We start from the raw sequence: 20402 nt of genomic DNA on the forward strand, positions 1-20402 counted from the left end.
GCTGTGGTTGACTCGTGGAGTAACAACCATCTACAATTGAATCTTTTCAATTTCATGTTGATTCTATTAGAGCTGCTGCTTCCCCATTAAACTATAAACACATTTGCAATATCATCAAATTTGCAATATGTATGCAATATCATCAAATTTGCAACCAGTACATGGATCACAGGGGCAAACCACACAAAAACAGCCATCAGTATTATTCAAATTTTGATCATGAGAATGTCTAAACACTGAAGCTCATGTAAAATGACTTAACTCACCATTGCAACTGCCCATTCTGTGGCTGAGGCATGTCTACATGTAGAGCTCACTTCTATCTTTGTGAGGTTTACTTCCCAGAATAAAACCATCATAAAATGCTGGATAGCTCCCTTTGGTTTATCAAGGTGTCTTTCATTTAAGTCCATAACAACTGACAAGTCTTCCACATTATAAATTGGTTTCACTTTCCAGTGTTTTACAATGAACAGTTGAAACTCTACACTTGCAGAGCTGAGAGGAAACCGCCTATCCGGTCATACTCTTAACACAGCAATACTTCATGTTAAAATTGACCAAAATGCAAGATACGTGACTTAAGTGACTGCTTCTATTATAAAGCTCCAGTAACCTTTCTAGTGACCTATATTATTTTAATGAATGCATATTAGAATTAGTACCCAATATACATTCTTAGGCAAACTGAAGTACAAAGGCTGGACTTGAATTGAAGCTTTGAACACAACTTCAGTCCCATTAAGAGGAACACCGCAACATTGTTGCAGTAATCAACTATTGATGCAGCATAAACTGGACCTATGAAACAAATGTACACCAGTATCTAAAATTCGTGTAGAGCTGCAGCAAGAAGAAGGCATGTGTAAATCTGTACAGTTGACAATGCCATGCTCACCTAACTCAAGTATTGGCACAGCTGGGATCCCACACTGTTCGGGGGAAAGCTGAGCAGCTTTCCAGACCCCAAGCCTTCGAGAATTCTTTCAACACACATTCACACAGCACTTCTAAGTTAAAAGTGTGAGTCATTCACCCGTTGTCCTCTTTTTTGAAGCTAAACAGATGATAATGGCTGTTTGCACGTATCTGACACAGATGTATCTATTTCATATATGCACAAGACAAGTTAGAATCCTATTATGAACAAAGCCATAAGCAAAGGCACACTTTGTATCTTCAGCATATCGTAGTGTTCACATCATGCCACTTGAGAGCTGCGACGTTCTGCCATACACAACATGGGTCAAATAAAAGCATAAACGGAAGAGGAAAAAGACACCAAGTACTTATCGTGCGAAAACACTGACCTCCAGCTGCAACAAGCTTTTCAACCCGAGCAACTATATGCTTCCCATATGTATACTTCTTTAATGCATGTAGATGCACCCTGATGCGGGCCAGCAGCAACTCCCGATGGTGGTCATCGCATGTTTCCAGAACCTTTTGAACTACATAATTGGCATACTGATCTTTCATCATAGCCTGCAAAATGAATCAACATAACATGATTTGATTGGCTATTAATACAGAAGCAAACCTCTGCCTTACAACCAAGCAGAAAATCACCTGTAATGGCTCATTCTCATCAGTATGACCCAGCATCTCAGTGATCAAAATCTCACGTTCTGCAGGACCTCCAAATTCTAAGCATTTTTCAACAACATTTGACGCAAACTTGTGCTGGCTCATTTGAACAATTTGACCTGCTAATTTTGTGATGATTTCATTTCTCTCTTCTGGCTTTCCATGTTCCAAGATGTGCTGTCATAAAGGACACAAATGGAGCTTCAAAAAGATCAAAAGACGACTCTGCCTTCCATAGCACTATAAATGACCATGATAATCAAAAGCATTAGCATGAATGTGCAGTTTTGAAGTTGTAAGCACCTGCACAACATAATTGCCGTACTGATCTTGTGCCAATGTGCAAACAGAGCACAAAATCTCCTCCATTACAGTACTCTTTTTCTCAGCATCGGTGTAATGTTCCAAAACACGCTGCAGAAGTAGAAACAGCAGTACAATCAGCAGCCTCAGATGTCACAAAAGATGACTGTTAGTGTGTTTGAACCAACACAATGTAGTTCCTTCAGGCACCAAGATCCCTTGAAAAACGTAAAACTGGGTGGTACCTGAATCACTCGGCATCCATACGGATGAGTTGACAGCATAACTACTTGACCCTGAAAGGCTGAGACAATAAAATGTATATGTTCAGAAGGAACACACTCAATGCACTTCTGAATTACATGATTCCCATTTTGATCACGGACACACCGCATAACTTGACCCTCAAGTTCAGAAACTAGCTGAATTTGCTGTTCTGTGTCAATGACCTCTAGTGCCTGAAACCAGAATTGAGAGTCAAGAAAAAAAAACTGGTATATAACATAACTATGATGATGAAACAGAGTTGACAGATTGTGCTGCAATTCCAACTTACAGACCCATGAATGCAATCATATAGTTGCTTCAACCTTCAATTCAATCCACTTATGCGAGGCCATTCTCTTCTTTAGTGGGAAAACATAACATAATGGATGGCTTACAGAGACATTTTTGCTTCCTGATGCCGTGTTTCTTTCACTAAAACCTTTACTTAGAAGTAGCATTTGATCATCTCATTGCATAGTATTAAGTGACCTAGAACTCGCATCTAGCAAAGTTACATATTGCTTGGCCTTGCCATTGATACTAAAAGTTATCACACAGGTGTTGTAGTCCACACGACAAGAAACCATCACCTCATGCCGCTGTACATGAAGAATCCTCTATTATTTACTCAAAACTATGGCAACTTTTTGTTTATTCATAGCTACATGGGAATAGGAACAGGGAACTTGAGAACCGGAAGATGCCAAAGGGAAGATGAGAATGATGGGAGCAGCAGGATGACTGGTTCAAATGATTTAAGGAACACAAATCCAAATATGTAAATTTTATCAAATGGACAAACTAAAATTAGAAAGAAGAACACAGGTACTTGATGAGGAACGTTACTAAATTTCATAGGCTCGTCAATTATAAACCATAAAAGTTTGATTCAGAGACCAAATTTAGTTATTTGGCTTAATTCTTCTTTCCCCAAAGTGGGGAATGGGATTCCCCTGCTACTACAGCTTACTTGCCTGTACACTTGCTTTAGAGAAAGAAAAGGCAATAATCTGAGAACTCTCAACATGTCACCAGCTCAGTTTAGAGAACTGCATGCACCCTGACACTTCACAACAACAAACCATCATCTCATGCCCCTATATAAATCAAGCATCCTCTATTTTTCAGTGAAAACTATAGCAACGCTTTGCTTATGAAACAATATCAGGGAATGGAATGTGAGCTCCTATGGGGAATGGGAACATGCCAAAGGGGGAAATGGGAATGGCAGGAATGACAAAACTGATTCAAACTATTCAAGAAAAGCAACTCCAAATCAACATTTTTTAACACTTGGACAAATTCTAACTGGAAAGACAAACACAGGGACTGGAAGAGAAAGACTACTTGATTTCATCGACTAGACAATTTCCAACCGTGTAAGTTTATCAGTTGAAACCCGATGTCAAAGATCTGAGCAGATTACCTTCTGGATGACACGGCATCCGTACATTTGGAGGCTCAAACTCAGAACATGACCCACAAGGCAATCAGCAAGTTCTGACCTCTGTTCAGGACTTCCATGCTCAAAAAACTGCCAGTTCAACAGTACACAATATAAAGGCTGAAAAAACCCCAGTGTGCCAGATATGAAGAAACAACAAACATCTTAGAAAAGCTTAGCATTTACACCTCTAATTGAGTCACAAGTGCATTTCAGCTGGTTTCAGATTTGTATATATCATCTACAGTAAAACTTCTAGAGCTACAAGCTCTCTTTACAACAAAGTGAATTTCAAGCCAGACACTTTTTAAACTAAGGTTAAAATCTTGCCTAACCCATCAAAGTTTTAGATTGGAGTTCTAGGAATAATGATCTTTCATAACATTGGGTAAGGTGGCAATCAACTGACCACTCAACAGCACAAGAGACTCCATCTTCAAGCCTGAAAGCAGTAGACAAGCTTTGTAGAAAGTCCAGAGATACAAAGATCTCTATAAAGACGAACTAGCCTTCTCAAGGAATTCCCTAAGGCCCAGTGCACATTAGTACAGATGGCAAAGAGGACCCCTCAATAAAAGGCAGCTATCATTTTGGCACGTGCCAGATGGACTAACCTTTCAAAAAAAGTAGAAAAATATGTATAGAAGGCAGTAGGCCAAGTAGCTATTTCAATCACCTAATGTACTGAAGCACTCTTAACAATTCATTCAATCAATAATTGAATTAACTGTGTTAATTCAATAGCTATTTCACACAAAGGCAAGTGAACAATTAATTCAACGTTGAGTGAATGTTAATACTAAGATTTCCCCAGTTTCCAATCTACAAAGGTATCCATCTCAATGAACTAGTGTTCTCAAGGAATTCCCTATGGCCAACTGGGCATTCATCCAGATGGCAAAGTAAATTTTCCAAACTATTAACAATACATTCACTCAACGTTGAATTAATTGTATTAATGTTCTAAATTACAAAACTTAAATCTAGACATTCTTAAAAATTGAGTGTGTGTGTGTGTGTGTACACACATGAAAAAAATGCACACTTGAAATTTTAACAACAATTATATGCTAAAGACGTATTTACACAATGAAAATTGTTATTTTTAGTAAAAATAATTTCCAGTATGTACACACACAAAAAATTTATAATTATAATCAAAAGCATATAAGCATTTACACACTAAAATTTATAATAAGATCTAATAACCAACATAAGGTACTTGACATATTTGAAGATTTTCATTGACTCAATTGACACATTGGTATTTCTGACATAAAGAGAAGATTGTGGTGCATTCAATTCAATGTGCCATATTATAAAAGCCATGTCCCACAAAAGAAAAAAAAATCAGAAGGAAAAGGAGACAATGTACTGACAAAATGGATCCCACTTGAATGTGTATTTTTCTTATTTCAGAGGCAATCATCACTGAGACCTTCTATCTATACCATTACAATCTAGTGCTTGTCTTCGTATCTATGGTCATGCTTAGAGAAATCACTATTTTTGGACCTTTGGAAACTCAAAAGCTAGTTTTGATATCTCAAAAAGAATATGTTGGGCTTAGGCTTGCAATGCTCATGGATCATTTTCACCTTCAAAGAATGGATTTTTCTTTGAAACCCCTCTCCTTGAATATTGAAAAATATAAACTACAATCAATACAGTTTTCTTCTAGATCCTCCGATGAACTAGTTCTGTAGAGTTTGCATCAATGAAGCAACTGGTAAGCATAAAACTATTCTCCATGTGCTCGGTGATGAAGATTGCATGGAAAAGTTGCATGATCATCATAACATCGATAGAACAGCTTTAGGTTCCGGGTCCAAAAACTAAGTCTTCCTCAATTTTTTAATTGGATAAAGAGTACGCCTTTAAATAGCAGGTTGCATGCTGCTATGCAATGTTAAAGACTCTCAAAAGGTTCTTGAGCTTCTAAGGTGTTACAAGGATATGTTGCCTTTGAGCTTCCCCCATGTGTTTCTACGTCTTCTATGTTTGGTATGGGGCAAAAGAACAATTGCCATAACTAGGATAGAATATGTTACAAGTATTTATGATTGCTTTGATGGTGTTGTGTGTTTTCAGTAGGTGCTCTAGCCACCTCAAATGTATTAATTTGGATTGTTCCTACTACATGAGACTTCGATATCAAAATGAAACTCAATGGAAAGGAAGGACGAAGCATCATTGTCTGAAAGGATATTAACTTTGGAATATGAAAACGTAACCTATAGACATTGTCAAGAGATGCCTAAATGCATTGAAACTTGCCCAGCAATCATATATTACTGCATTCCAAAATTATCACTTTGGCTCCACACAATGTGTTATACATATGGAGAACCATACTCACCCATATGAAGAGGGTGATAATAGAACATGTTCAAATGATTGAGGAGAAATTGCATTCCAAAGCAAAGAGTAATCTATTTCTTGCTGCACAATAGTTGCAAACCACAATAGCAAAAGATATTATTTTGGAGATGCTTATGAGGCTAAAAATGAGAATCAGTTAGATATTGGGAATGATGAGTTTGCCAACATGATGGAGTATGTAACATTGATCTCAAGAATAGATATAGATATCCTCTTATTCAAAGTGCATTGTGCATAAGGTCCTAGATTGGCCAACAATCTTTGCACATGTTTATGACCCATATGTGCGGGAGCTATTGTCCATAGTGACATGTAAGTTCATGGTGGAGGATAGATATGCACAAATTGAGTTTTGGAAAAGGTTGAATAATATGGTCCAAAATAAAGATTTTGAATAATTAAAATTCATAGGTTCGATGGTAGATGAGGCCAAAACTAATTGGATTGCTATCCGCACAATGTACTTTGGGGATGCTAATAAGAAAGTGTCAAAGAGAAAGGAGTTTTGTGTTCCATTGAGAGCAAATCATAATGAGAAACACTAGAACATGTATACATCCTTCTTCTCACAGCTTTGAGAAACCAAAATTAGGTTTTATGATAAATGAGGCCAACACTAGTTGGATTGCTATCCGCACTGTGTACTTTGGGGATAGAGTGTCAAAGAGAGAAAGTAGTGTGTTCCATTGGAAGCAAAGCATGATGAAATACTCAAAAATATATACGTCCTTCTTCCCAAGAGGATCACAAGCGCTTGTGCTGAAAGTGGAGAAAGGCACATTTAGAGGTTGCTATTGAGGGCTATAAAAATGAGATAAGAAAGTTTTGAAATATTGGTCATACAGTAGCTAGTGAGATATTAACACTAAAAACTTGGCTTTCTTGGTTGGTGTCTAGAGCACTCTATTGGGGTGTATGGTTTATCTCCCAAAATGATTCCAGTGTTTTTGTTCCAACTATCAATCTTTCACAAGTAAAACATGCAAGCATGAGAGCAACTATAGGTTATAAAACAAAATCACTTTGTTTAAGGCACCTAGTGCAGATATATCTATGGGAGTTCTTCAAGGTGTACCATACAATGCATATTTGAAAGATGCAAGGACTCGACTTGCTTCTAGATTGCTCTCTCTCTATTTCTCTCTCTCTCTCTCTCTCTCTCTCTCTCTCTCTCTCTCTCTCTCTCTCTCTCCTTCGATATACACCTACAAGCACTATTATGTCTACTAATTTTTATCTTAAAGAAACTTTTATTTATTGTTACTTTACTATAAACTAAAATATGTAAAATTGAGCATAACTTCAAACATTTTATTGGTGTTTCCTCTCTCTCTCTCTTCCATGCACATCTACAAGCATTGTCATAGTTATCTATCCAAATATTATATTAGACTTCAATATTTGTTTCTTTGTCATAACTCAACACATTCAATTTGATGCATAATAGTCAACACTTAGCAACTATCTTCTATCATATCCGAAAGGCCAATACATAACAAACCACAATTCTTACATGTTCTTCGCTCAACCATCAAATGCATGTACAAGTATTATATTACAAACAGCTCAAATATGTCTATATAATAATTTGAGCATTACAAAGAAATACAAGAAAATCACAAAAGGGCATGTGTTCACTGCTTAAATTCCATACAGAATGCCAACACCACCTTTCTTGAAAACAAAAGTTCTACCCAAAACCATTGCCTCGAGATATGCCTTACACCACAGAAACCAATCTTTCTTCTTGGAGAGGGTAGTAATTCCCTGATTAAGCACTTAATTACAGCAATCAACAAATAAATAAAATTTGAAATGCACAATTTACCTTAATAATCTCAGACATTAAACACCAAAACTGGCGCCCCTTTCGGTATTTCTTCACCTTGATTGCTAATGGATTGAGTACAAGCTAAGATTCACAATCTCCTTTGTTGTTTCAAAAAGCCCCTTTGCTACATCAACAATCAGCCATCAATTCGGGCCAATTTCCCCTTGATTTTTCACCTAGGACTTGAACAAATGGAACCACCAACTAGCCAAATGCTGCACCAAATCACAATGAATGGGCTAGCATCTGAATTCCCCGACAATTACACAAATTTCAAGTGCTGAATTCAGTGTACAATGCCTTCACCAATTGGCATGAGTCCCAAGCTAGTGTCAGAGTGCAGCGGTGCGGAAGCGTAGGACTGAGAGAGAGAGAACGCAGAGAGAGAAGGGAGAGAAAGAGACAGTGTACACTGAAGATCTGCTGTATAAAGAATGCTGAATACAAAGATATACGCGGGCGCAGTGCGCTGGACTGCATGTCTCCACCTCGACGATGCGACCTGCTGTCCACCTCGAAGTCTGCTGCAGTCTGCACTGTCTGCTGTCAGAAATCTGCGAACAGAGACAGAAATCTGCACGGCACCGGTCTGTAATCTGCGACAGAGAATAGTGGCCAGACTGCTGAAAACGTCAGCAATAAATAGGCGAAAAATCACCTAGAACGGGGCGCCAAAATAGGGCGCAGCCAGGAATAAAATGGCTGCAAGCAGTCGGACTGCCACGTGGCAGTCCGACTGCACAGTCCGACTGTGCAGCAGGTCCGACTGCTGCTGGTCCGACTGCTGCAGCTGGTACTGCCCTACCAGACAGGCTATGATCTCTGACACCCCCTCTCAGAGCCTGAACAGGGCAGAAGCCTGAGGGATCTGGAATGTTGCCGAAGTAGAGCCTGAGGAAGCGCCTTCGTAAACAAATCTGCAAGATTATCCTCCGTCTTGCAATACTCCACAGTGATGGTCTCATCCAAAAGCTTTTCTCGGATGAAGTGGTACTGGATCTCAATGTGCTTCGTCCGGGCATGAAAAACAGGGTTCCTTGCCAAGGCAATGCAACTCTCATTGTCACATCGCAGCAATGTGGGACGAGTCTGGGGGCACCCAAGCTCCTCCAACAATCTCCGAAGCCACACAACCTCGCATGTGGTGGAAGATGCGGCCCGATACTCCGCCTCAGTAGACGAAAGGGCTACCGTGGGCTGCTTCTTGCTACTCCATGAAATAACACCTGCACCCAAAGTAAAGCAGTAACCTGTTGTAGACCGCCTGTGGTCCACGTCACCGGCCCAATCCGAGTCGCTTCAACCTGCAAGTACAAGATCTGACCCATCTGTCCCTGCGGGGTAATGAATCCCCAAATCAGACGTCCCCCTCAGATACCGAAGTATCCTCTTAGCAGCCTGCCAATGCACCGTCTTAGGTTCACTCATGAACCCTGCCAAGAGCCCAACAGCAAAACATAGATCAACCCTGGTGTTGAGAAGCCAAATCAAAGACCCTATCAACTGTCGATAGCGGGAAGCATCCGCCAAAGGAGAAGCTGAGTGGGAAGTGGCCTTCCAGTTCGGATCCATAGGAGTAGAGAGGGCCCGACAATCTTCCATCTCAAAAGACACCAAGAGCTCCTGAACATATCTCTGTTGGGAGAGAAAGATCCCCCTCTGAGACTGAAAAATCTCATGTCCTAAAAAGAAATGGAGTAGCCCCAAATCCGTCATCTCGAACGTCCGATGTAAAGCTGACTTTGTCTCCTGGACCTGCTGTGCATCATCACCTGTGACAATCAAATCATCAACATATAATACAAACAGCACACAACCATCCTCGGAAGTGTGAACATACAGCTGCGGATCGGCCTTGGACCGCCGAAATCCCAACTGAGTCTGGAGGAACGAATCAATCTTCTCGTTCCAAGCTCGCGGGGCCTGCTTGAGACCATACAGGGCCTTCTTCAACCTGTAGACTTTCCCATTTGAAGAACCAAAGCCAGGAGGCTGCTCAATGTAGATCTCCTCCTCCAAATCACCATTCAGGAAGGCCGACTTCACATCCAGCTGGTAAACAGGCCATCTCCTATGGCCCGCCAAAGCAAGAACAGCTCTAATGGTTGCCATACGAGCTGTAGGGGCAAAGGTGTCATGACAGTCAATCCCTGGGCGCTGGGCAAAACCCTTAGCAACAAGGCGAGCCTTGTGCTTATTCAAAGTACCATCACTGAGATATTTGGTCTTAAAGACCCACTTGACTCCAATCACCTTCTTCTTCGGGGGGCGTGGCACAAGTGACCAAGTGCCATTCCTCTCAATAGCCTCCAACTCAACTTCCATAGCTTTCTTCCATGGGGCGGACTGTAAAGCCTCCTTCACGGAGGTGGGCTCTCGATCCTGCATAACTCGGGACATCAAACAATAATTGGAGCAAACAAGCTCCGAAGAATGCGCCTGGTGCCTCCGTGACCGCCGCGGACCATCCTGCGGTCCCCACTCCTCAGGAACCCCCTCGATCCCTGAATCACGGAGTGTGTCACGGGCCCAGCGAGGAGGAGGCCGAACCGCCCCTCGTCGTTCTCCATCAGTAGAAGACTCTGGAATGTCCACCGGTGGTAACTCCTCAGAAGGATCCGGTGGAACAGTAGACTCTGTGTCAGAAACAGAATCATAATCAAACGGCACAGGCTCCAATGGAACTGTAGAAGGAGCCAAACTCTCCCCTGGATCTCCAAGAACGGGGTGCTCCTCACCCGTTGAAGAAGCCGGAACCTCCACAAACCGCACATCACGGCTAGTATATACATCCCGCTTGACGGGATCATACAGTCGGTAGCCTTAGGACTGGGAGCTGTAGCCAACAAATACCTGTTTTCGGGAAGCCGCTTCAAATTTGTCACGGTGAGCTTTGGGAATGTGAACATAGGCATCACACCCAAAGACCTGAAAGTAAGAAACATCTGGCTTCGACCCAAAATACGCCTCAAATGGAGTCATCCCTTCCACGGCCGAAGTAGGAGATCGATTAAGGATGTGGACTGCAGTAGCCACAGCCTCGGCCCACAGAACCTGGGGGGTCTGTCGGTGCTCCATCATGGTGCGCGCCATCTCGATCACACTACGGTTCTTCCGTTCGAGAATACCATTTTCTTGTGGAGTATTGGTATTGGCAAACTCCTGGTGAATTCCTCTATCTGCACAAAACCGAGCAAATTCATTAGACACAAATTCACCTCCCTTGTCGGATCGCAAGGTCTTCAACTTCCGGCCTGATCGGTTCTCCTCAAAGAGAAGCCAATCCTTGAAGTGCGAGAAAGCTTCTGACTTTAGTGCCAAAAAGTAGGCCCATGTCATCCTGCTATAGTCATCCACGATCAGCATGAAGTACGAGCTCCCACGCAGGGACTCATTCCTCATAGGGCCACATAGATCCGTAGATACTAACTCCATCGGTGAAGTAGACCGCCGCGAAGCGGTGTGGGGAATGGCATCTCTATGCTGCTTCCCCCGTATGCAGGAGACACATGGCTGCTGGCTCACCACTATATCCGGCAACCCTCGAACAAGCTGTCCCCGTGACGCCTTCCGAAGATAGTCATAGTTTAGGTGACCAAACCTAGCATGCCATAACTCTGACTGTGACTGTGAGGTAAGAAGAAGAGTAGAGAGGGCAGTGGAAGACTTCAGTTTGCAAATGCCGTTCTCCTCATATCCAGATGATAGAACCTTCCTCGATTCACGATCAAGGACTCGCACCGTAGAACTGTCAAACTCCACCAGAAGACCAAGGGAGCAAATCTTATGAACTGAAAGGAGATGGTACCCTAATCCTGGTACATGCAAAACCTCTGAGGTATGGGTGTCACCTCGTCCATCCGGAATAAGCTGCATCTTACCCCGACCTGCAATAGAAACAGAAGAGCTGTCTCCAATGAGAACCTGCCCACGCGAAGGTCGCAGCTGGGCAACACCATCTGATGAAGGAGTCATGTGCCGTGAGGCACCACTATCAATAATCCACTCTCGAGATTGGGAAGCCGCCATCGCAGCATCAGAAGCATTCAGTGAAGCGTCCTAAATGACAACTAAGTGTAGAAATGCAGCTGATGAGGGTGCAGCCACCGCTCCAGAATCCTTGGTTTCCTTCTTCTTGGTGTCCTTCGAGTCTTTATCAGGGCAATCCTTCTTCCAATGGCCAGTCTTTCCACAAATATGGCATGTGGAGTCTTTGTCCTTGTCCTTCTCCTTGTCCTTCTTGGACTTGTTATCCCCCTTCTTCTTCTTTTGGTCCTTCCCCTTCTTCTGAGAGGCTTGACCTGTCAACGCCTCCGACTTGGAAGCATTCTGTCCCTTTAATTGTTCCTCTTCGTCCAAGACCATAGGAACCAACTCCTCCCACCGAAGAGTAGACTCTCGCTCCGAAGCAATAAGGGCAGAGTAAAATGTACCGAATCGTGGCGGCAACTGGGACAAGAGTGTAATCGCCATGTCTTCGGAGGAGATCGGCTTCCCCGCATTCTGAACCTGCATCTGTAGCTGCCTTAGCTTGTTAATGTGTTCCCTTAGCGAAGAAGACTTATTGACGGACAAGGTCCGCATCTGTACCTCCAAAGAAACCCTCTTCATCAGGGTCATCCGATTGTACATTTGATCAAGCTCCAGCCATATCTCACGAGCCACCGTCAAGTGCTCGATGTGAGCGATCACGGCTGTAGTGCATGATAGAAAGAGAAAGGATCGAATCCTGGCATTCAGTTTGTCCCAATGAGATTGGGCCCTGGCCAACTCCGCACGAGCATCGGAAGAGAGTTTGGACTCATCTCTTACCGAAGGCCGGTCAATATCTTCCTGTACCAACTCCGCCAAATCATAGGACTCCAGAATGGCCAACATCATAACGCGCCAAATGCGGTAGTTGTCGCCGTCGAGCTTCTGATCTGTAGGAAGAGCCAGTAGGACAGGCACCTTCCGGTCCATAATCGCCTGGAACTCCAAGTCCATCTCTGTAGACATCTTCACCTGCAATGCCTTCTCAAACGTAAAAGCAGCCCCCTCTGACTGAGTAGACTCAGCCTGCTAAGGCTCTTCAGCGTTCCGAAGCTCCTTCACCCGCAGGAGGCGATGAAAAAGCAAAACCTGCACTTTTAGGTTGAAAACTCAAACTTTCTCCGCGTCAAACAGCAGTAAACAACAGCAAATCCACCACCTGTACTCCTTTCCTGTGCGCCCACACTCGTTTCAGCCTTGACGCAGCCCTCCTGTCTGCCCTTAAACGCAAAAAACGCAAATTTGTGTCGCGATGGAAACTCCACTTCAGGTTGATTCTGCGCTCAGTCAGCCCTCAAACACTGCTCTGATACCATGTCAGAGTGCAGCGGTGCGGAAGCGTAGGACTGAGAGAGAGAGAACGCAGAGAGAGAAGGGAGAGAAAGAGACAGTGTACACTAAAGATCTGCTGTATAAAGAATGCTGAATACAAAGATATACATGGGCGCAGTGCGCTGGACTGCGTGTCTCCACCTCGACGACGCGACCTGCTGTCCACCTCGAAGTCTGCTGCAGTCTGCACTGTCTGCTGTCAGAAATCTGCGAACAGAGACAGAAATCTGCACGGCACCGGTCTGTAATCTGCGACAGAGAATAGTGGCCAGACTGCTGAAAACGTCAGCAATAAATAGGCGAAAAATCACCTAGAACGGGGCGCCAAAATAGGGCGCGGCCAGGAATAAAATGGCTCCAGGCAGTCGGACTGCCACGTGGCAGTCCGACTGTGCAGCAGGTCCGACTGCTGCTGGTCCGACTGCTGCAGCTGGTACTGCCCTACCAGACAGGCTATGATCTCTGACAGCTAGCTGTCAAACCCTAATTTCTACAAAAGTTTAGGGTTTACGACAAAGATCTCTCTGCTAGCCACCAAATTTGGCTAAGATCTTGTCAAAATGGCTGAGAAATATTGAGATCTCTTGAAAATGGGTTGGAGAAGGTGAGAGAAAGCCGAGATGAGAGAAAAATCTAATTTTCTTCGCGAGAAAACCCTAAATTCTGCCTGCTGCCTACTCCAACATGCATTTAATGCAATCATCTACTGCCAGACACCTCCAAAATGATGTCATCTAATCAACAGTATTGTTGCTAGTCCCTAAAAGGTGACTCCTTGCTGTCCCCTGTTTGTTTAGGCCCCCAAATGGGTCTCTTCTACAGCAATTTGCTATTCTCTAATCAGAAAATGAACCAGCAGTGCTCTCTCTCTCTCTCTCTCTCTCTCTCTCTCTCTCTCTCTCTCTCTCTCTCTCTCTCTCTCTCCCCCCGAGTAGTAAACTAAATGAATGGCTAAGACCCAACCCCCAAAAATGTTTTCTCAATTTGCATGGGCATTTGCCAAATGGCAGCTTTCTAAACCCATTTTTCAACATTATCCAATCATTTAATTAATTTTTAGAATTAAATAATCTTAAAAATTAATTTCAACCCTTCTGACCTTGCCCAAAATTAAATGTGTCCATCCGTATTTAAATTGACTAGGCCATTTACAACCTAGAGTGATCCCAACCTCTATTGACCCTTAGACTGGCATTAATTAATTAATTAATGCTAGTCCCTAGTATCACCACTAACACTTATTGGCCAAATAACTGTCCTAGGGTCAAAACTGACACCAACTAACCCCCAAAGCCCATCCAGTATAACTTATCACAACTTTTGCCTTTGACACCCACTGTATCCTCCAAGTTCTTGGCATGTTACCATAAAATAATTGCCATGTGCATCACATGTGCTAAACAACCTTGCACATCTAATTAATAACTTAGATCAGATGTTATCAACAAGATTAAAGCATCTCAAAATTTCATGTCCCCATGACAAACCTCTCCCTTGAAATCTGTACAATCATCCTCAATTGTACTACATTGTGGCAAAGAAAAAACATATTGCACTGGAATTTCCATAAGGCGTCACAGTCACAACATTGCGCATTGTTGTCCAACCATGCTACATGCCCCAAACCTGTAGAAAATTTCCAACCAGCTTATACATAATATAAAACCATAAATCAGTCAAAATCTGTTGCTGGAAACTCATTGGATGCAACCATAACGCATGTTTCTTAATTGTTCTAACTATCAACCATAGAAAGGTATTAATTCAGCATAAAGCATGGAAAAGCTATCAATGGCATTTTCTCACATGCTATTGTCCATGGAACTAGCTGTAAAACATTGAAAACTGAGCATGATCTAATCATAAACTAATCACTTGCTAATTTGAGAACTGATCACAAACTACTGCAAATGTGACCCCAAACCGATCATAAACTCATTGCAAAAACTAACCCATAATCAATGCAAAAACTAATCCCAAAAGTGATCATAAACGGTTCTCAAATTGATCAAAAAGGAGGTGAAACTTATCAGAATTTTTGTCTCAAAATTGAGGCAAAATTCATGCCAAACTAATCACAAGCTGATGAAAAGTATAGTTCCACTCCCCAGGTGAAACTCATACTCATTCGCATACATCTCACAATGACTAGTACACTAAGTAGTGACCTCATAGCAAACATACTGTCGGCACAATACCTTGGAGGCATGCTAAATACATCTGAGGTCCACTATGTACGAGAGTTGTCCACAACTCGCAGAGTGGAAGTGCTACCTTCCCCTAGAGCACCAGGCAATACTCCAGATCCTACTCTGTTGAACATGACTAAGCCAGAACTAAAGTCGGCTCTAACTAAAAGGCATCTAAATAAAGCTGCAACAACCAAGGATGGTCTATCAAGTCTGTAACGTATCTGCTAGTATCATCCAGGACACGTCTTAGCAGTCCATCGGAAAGGATGTCTAGAAAGCTCAGCCCGGCACTCCCATGGAATGATACGAGACTTGCGATCTAGGTCTTCCCGCGTCTGCCACGTAGCGGAAGTATCCTGGCCGTTCCCACTTAGGATCGATCGGAATTAGGGTTTTCTTGATTGGTCATTATCTAACAGCAACTAGCGTCGGACCCAAGCGAACTACTTTACGCAGAAACGCCAGGTCCGAAGCGGATTCACGCTGCACTTGGTTCAAGGAGAATGGGAAACGAGAGGAATGCAAAGCTCAACCTCTCTGCTATAAGGCATAGTCCCATTCCATTCCCCTAAAACAGCGTAAATCGGTTAAGACATAACTCTAGGTCCACGCTTTCGTTGTTCGTGTCTTTTAACGATCATTCCGCTGTTCCTCAAGATTTTGAGAAAAGTTCCCGGCTAACCGGGACCACCCATCCGTAGGACGAACCCATGGCCCATCCTCCGCACTTTCCTCGGTTTGCTTTAGTTATGTAACTATCTAACACATTAATTTGACATGTAACAATCAGCTTCTTTAATTAATCCGTTAAGCACTGGTTCCTTTACGTAATCTTATCACGTGACATAGAAAAACAATATCAAACAAGTTCTTTATTAACATATCATCATTTTTATCTTCGGAATACAAGGAGTTTCGGCCCGTAGGCTTGTCCATAATCCGCCCAAAGGCTATCCAGTAATCCACTCAACGGAGAGACCTCTCGCGGCGGGTTCGGTCCACGTTCCCGGCGCGGTCAACAATCCCCTTGGTTAAGGTCAGGCAGGCAGTCGGGGATAACTGAAACTGCCTCTCCCTTCAGGCCTTCAACCTGAAGCGTAGATATTCATTCAATTTGTAATTTATAAATCAAACAGTGCTCTAAATTCTCTAGCAAGCACAAACACTTTCATTAACCAATCTTGTTGTTGGCAAACTGCTAAGGAATGATTCTTTCCTTTCGAATGCATCAGCACTCGTTCCAAGATGTCTTGCAACTTGGTAAGATCCCTTATATTCTGGGTTAGGGCGTACCTTATTAACCCAGCTTGGTCAACCCTAAAGCTCATTGGATACTTTAGATTCTGTTTTTTTAACTTTCCTTTATTTAGAAGGATATAAAAAAAATACATCCTTTTGCAAAATAACTTGCATAAGGATCTGTCATCCTTGTTGAGGGTATTTACCCTTTCTTCTTGTAAATCAATCACAAGACTATATGACTTCGTACTTGCTGCGCAAGTCCTGCGATGAAATAATCTGTTTTAGTTTCTTTAAGCTGGACCTAGGGTCTCTTTTTAAGAATCTCAAGGACAAACCCTAGTTCTTTTACCTTTACGAATTTATTGACCCTACAATCAGGGAAGGTAGTCAAGTGCTTAAGATATAAACGTTTCTTTGGTCTTTAAATCATTTCCAAGGCATATTTTGCAACATGGTATTTCTAAGTTTAGATTGATTTTGTTATCTTTTGGAAGGAAATATTGATCATCTCGGCATGATTTGTTATCCTTGTGACAATTGATTTTTCAGTTCTAAACTTTATTGCTTTGAGGTAGGTAAATTCAATTTAATCTTCCTTTTTCCTTGCAAACGAAACTCATGTCAAATAACAATCTTTTCCTTGCTAAGATATGCAATTAGCAATGATAACTTCCTAGTAATTTGAGCAACGTAAAAAAAACCTTTCATGAATTTCATGATGATTCGTTGCAAAAAGAATAGGGTTAATGGTGCAAGATGCAGTTTTTATACCTTCAAGATTTAACTGAAATATACTACTATGGTAAGTAGATAATCTTGTTCGTAATTCGTTATAATGCATGATGCTATTCGAAGGAAACTATGTTCTATACATTATCATTTGTTCAATTAAACTAAACTCCTTCATTGTAAATAACTCGGAAAAAATATATCCTATGCCTAACAATTTATCTTTACATAATTGACTTAAAACCGAAATAAAACCAAGAAGGAAAAACCTGGTTTTGGGATGAGATATCCACATGGATACCGGAAGATGATCCTCCCGCAGCTACTCCTTGGACTTTCTTAGGCGGCATCGTAGTTCGAATGTGAAGGCAGCTTTTACTTTTTCTTTCGGATTTCCACCGTCTCTCTTTCGAGGCAACGAGTCGTTCAAAAGGTTGACCACGAGGAGGGATAATAAGACCTCTAAAATCTTAGCTTCTTCGGAGAGGAAAAGGGTTTATAAAGCTTTAGAGAAAAAGGGTCTATGGGATATAATCATGGTGAAAGGTTATGTGTGAGTGTGGCTTCACAAACATCTATGAAAGCCCTTGGGAGATCTTTTAGGCACTGGAGTGAAAGGTCTTAGGGGTTTTTCAAACCTAGGGGAAAATTTTTGAAAGATAACACAAGGGTTTGTGTAAGTAAAAGGGAACACGGGGTTTAGAAAGACTTAGGGGTGTATTAAAAAAAAGAAATATGAGAGATAAAATACAAGGTTTCAAACACAAGATGGGACTTATGGATTTAGGCACAGGAAAGGGAAAAGGATTTATGAGGCCAAGGGTTGTGGGGGTTTAACGGCCCTCGAGAAAGGTTTTAAGGCCTTTAAGACCGTTGCGGGGTGAAAAGGGTTTCTAAAGGTTAGAACCGGGAGGGAATGAAAGGGTAAGGAAGGATATAGGAAGGGGAACTTGAGGGTTTTTTTTTTTAAACCCGAGGGAGGAGGGGAAGAATTTATGGAGTGGAAGGGATATGAGGGGGTGAATGGGGGCTTGATTAGCCCCTCCCCTTAGGAAGCTTCCTTTATTCCATGTGGCAGGAGAGGGGGGGGACAATCTGGCGGGGGATGAGAATTCTGACGGTGGCCGACGATGGCACTGTGGAGAGAGAAGCTGGAGGTGATAGACGGCAGCAGCGGCTGGTGGCGGCAGCATTCGAGCAGGGCGGCGGCGTATCTTCTTCTCTTATTCCTCTGCCTTCAACCGTGCGGCCCTCCCTCTTTAAATAGGGGAGGGGAGAGAATCCTCCCCTCCTTGCCTGTCAGCTTGCATGGCGAGGGGCCTGACCAAGCTCCAGCGAGGAGCTTGTTGGCCCCCTCTATCCCCCCTCGAAGATCCAGCCCGATGCGCCACCACGAAGGCGAAAAAAACATTTATATATTTAATATATTACAAAGTCATTCTCTTTTATCCATTTGGCATCCATTGGTGAATAATTCTAAAATTTCACCCAATATCTCCTACAAACTTTACCTTTGACCTTTCTTTCTTCCCCTTAAACAGTACTATGCTTTTTACTTTCACATTGTTGCGATTTCAACTTAACTAAATATGCAACACTGCATCCAGTTCATTAACCCCTCATGTGTACCCAATATCCTAGAAGCACCAAAAGCAAACATTCTTATTTGCATACTTTGGATCATTACAATGTGATTATGCTTGGGAATTCGCATACTACCAACCATATCAAGATACATTTTCCCATATGTTGTATAGATTATACATGTGGTTATGCATATTACCAACCATACTTAGATACATTGGGCCTTGCACACCACGCATTGTATGCTGCATTTGATAAGGAGTTGTGTCATACGTCCCCACATGTGATCCCAAGCCCAACATACATCCTAGCAATGGAACCATAAAACCAACCTTTCTTCTCATATAGGGTGGTAAATAACCTGGTTTAACACTAATTACAGAAGGCATAAAATTCACATAACTAGACGATCATTTGCCAATTGCATAAACATTTCAGCTACTATCCTTAGCTGATCTTCACATTGGTCATCAGCTTCAAGAGACCTATAACCTCTTATCCAATTTCCTCATTCTCAACTTGTTGTCCATGCTTTGTTCCTTGTCCAAGATCAAGCATTGCATTTTCCCCAACATTTTCTAAACTTCCTAATTGAGAGGCATCATCCCTGCTTGATCCCATCTCATTGTCTTAAGACATTCTTGTTGTAATGCTCAGCTAAATACAATTCCAACACGAGAGCAAAGCTTCCGACCTTTAATCAAGTGCCTCAAGCCCACCAAATGAAGGAATTGAGTGGTATCCAAGCAATGGAACCATGAAACCTATCTTTCTTCTTGGAGAGGATAGTAATTCCCTGATTAAGCACTTAATTACAGCAATCAACAAATAAACATAAATTGAAATGCACAATTTACCTAGCAAGCTGAGATTCACAATCTCCCTTGCTATTCCAAAAAGCCTCTTTGCTGCAGCAACAATCAGCCATCAATTTGGACCAATTGCACCTTGATTTTTTACCCAAGATTTGCACAAATGGAACCACCAATAGGCCAAATGCTACCCCAAATCACAATGAATGGGCTAGCATCTGAATTCCCTGACAATTATACAAATTTCAGGTGTTGAATTCAGTGTACAATGCCTTCACCAATTGGCACAAGTCCCAAGCTAACTGTCAAACCTAATTTTTGCAAAAGTTTAGGGTTTACAACAAAGATCTCTCTGCTGGCTACCAAATTTGGCTAAGATCTAGTCAAAATGGGTTGTTAAATCTCTAAAACATGGGTTTGTTTTCAATGGGGAGGTGAAACACATTCAGGGAGATCGGGTTGGCAGATTTGATATGAGGGTATACAAATGGAAAGCTTCTTAAATGAAGGGTGGAATTAATAATAGATTTCCAAGGCTGTATAGAAAAGGGCCAATTGTTGGATGCACAAGTTGTTCGGGAGGTCATAATAACATGTGGTGAGTCTCATATATTTCATGTTAGTACTGAAGGCTCTCGAGCAAAGGGTGTGATGTATTTAGTAAT

At 42.1% G+C, this 20402-nt stretch overlaps 1 protein-coding gene across 2 annotated transcripts in view; it reads right to left on the reverse strand.

Annotated features, from left to right (window-relative positions):
- Positions 1-575: 575 nt before the first annotated feature.
- LOC148013597 (pumilio homolog 1-like) overlaps positions 576-20402 on the reverse strand; it is a 39227-nt gene continuing 19400 nt past the window's right edge. The window contains exons 5-11 of one of the 2 annotated variants that reach the window (XM_087667961.1): positions 3584-3691; positions 2136-2348; positions 1891-2001; positions 1707-1764; positions 1570-1628; positions 1311-1485; positions 576-1227 (exon numbers count right to left, since the gene is read on the reverse strand). In XM_087667961.1, coding sequence (XP_087524087.1) covers positions 1202-1227; positions 1311-1485; positions 1570-1628; positions 1707-1764; positions 1891-2001; positions 2136-2348; positions 3584-3691 — 750 coding nt within the window. In that variant the 3' untranslated portion in view covers positions 576-1201. Of the gene's footprint in view, positions 1228-1310; positions 1486-1569; positions 1765-1890; positions 2002-2135; positions 2349-3583; positions 3692-20402 lie in introns of both variants that reach the window. The other variant, XM_087667960.1, reaches the window with a different exon arrangement.

The sequence above is a fragment of the Lygodium microphyllum genome, chromosome 26 (genome assembly GCF_053477565.2).
Source record: "Lygodium microphyllum isolate KBCC chromosome 26, Lygodium_microphyllum_v1.1.10, whole genome shotgun sequence".
NCBI lineage: Eukaryota > Viridiplantae > Streptophyta > Polypodiopsida > Schizaeales > Lygodiaceae > Lygodium > Lygodium microphyllum.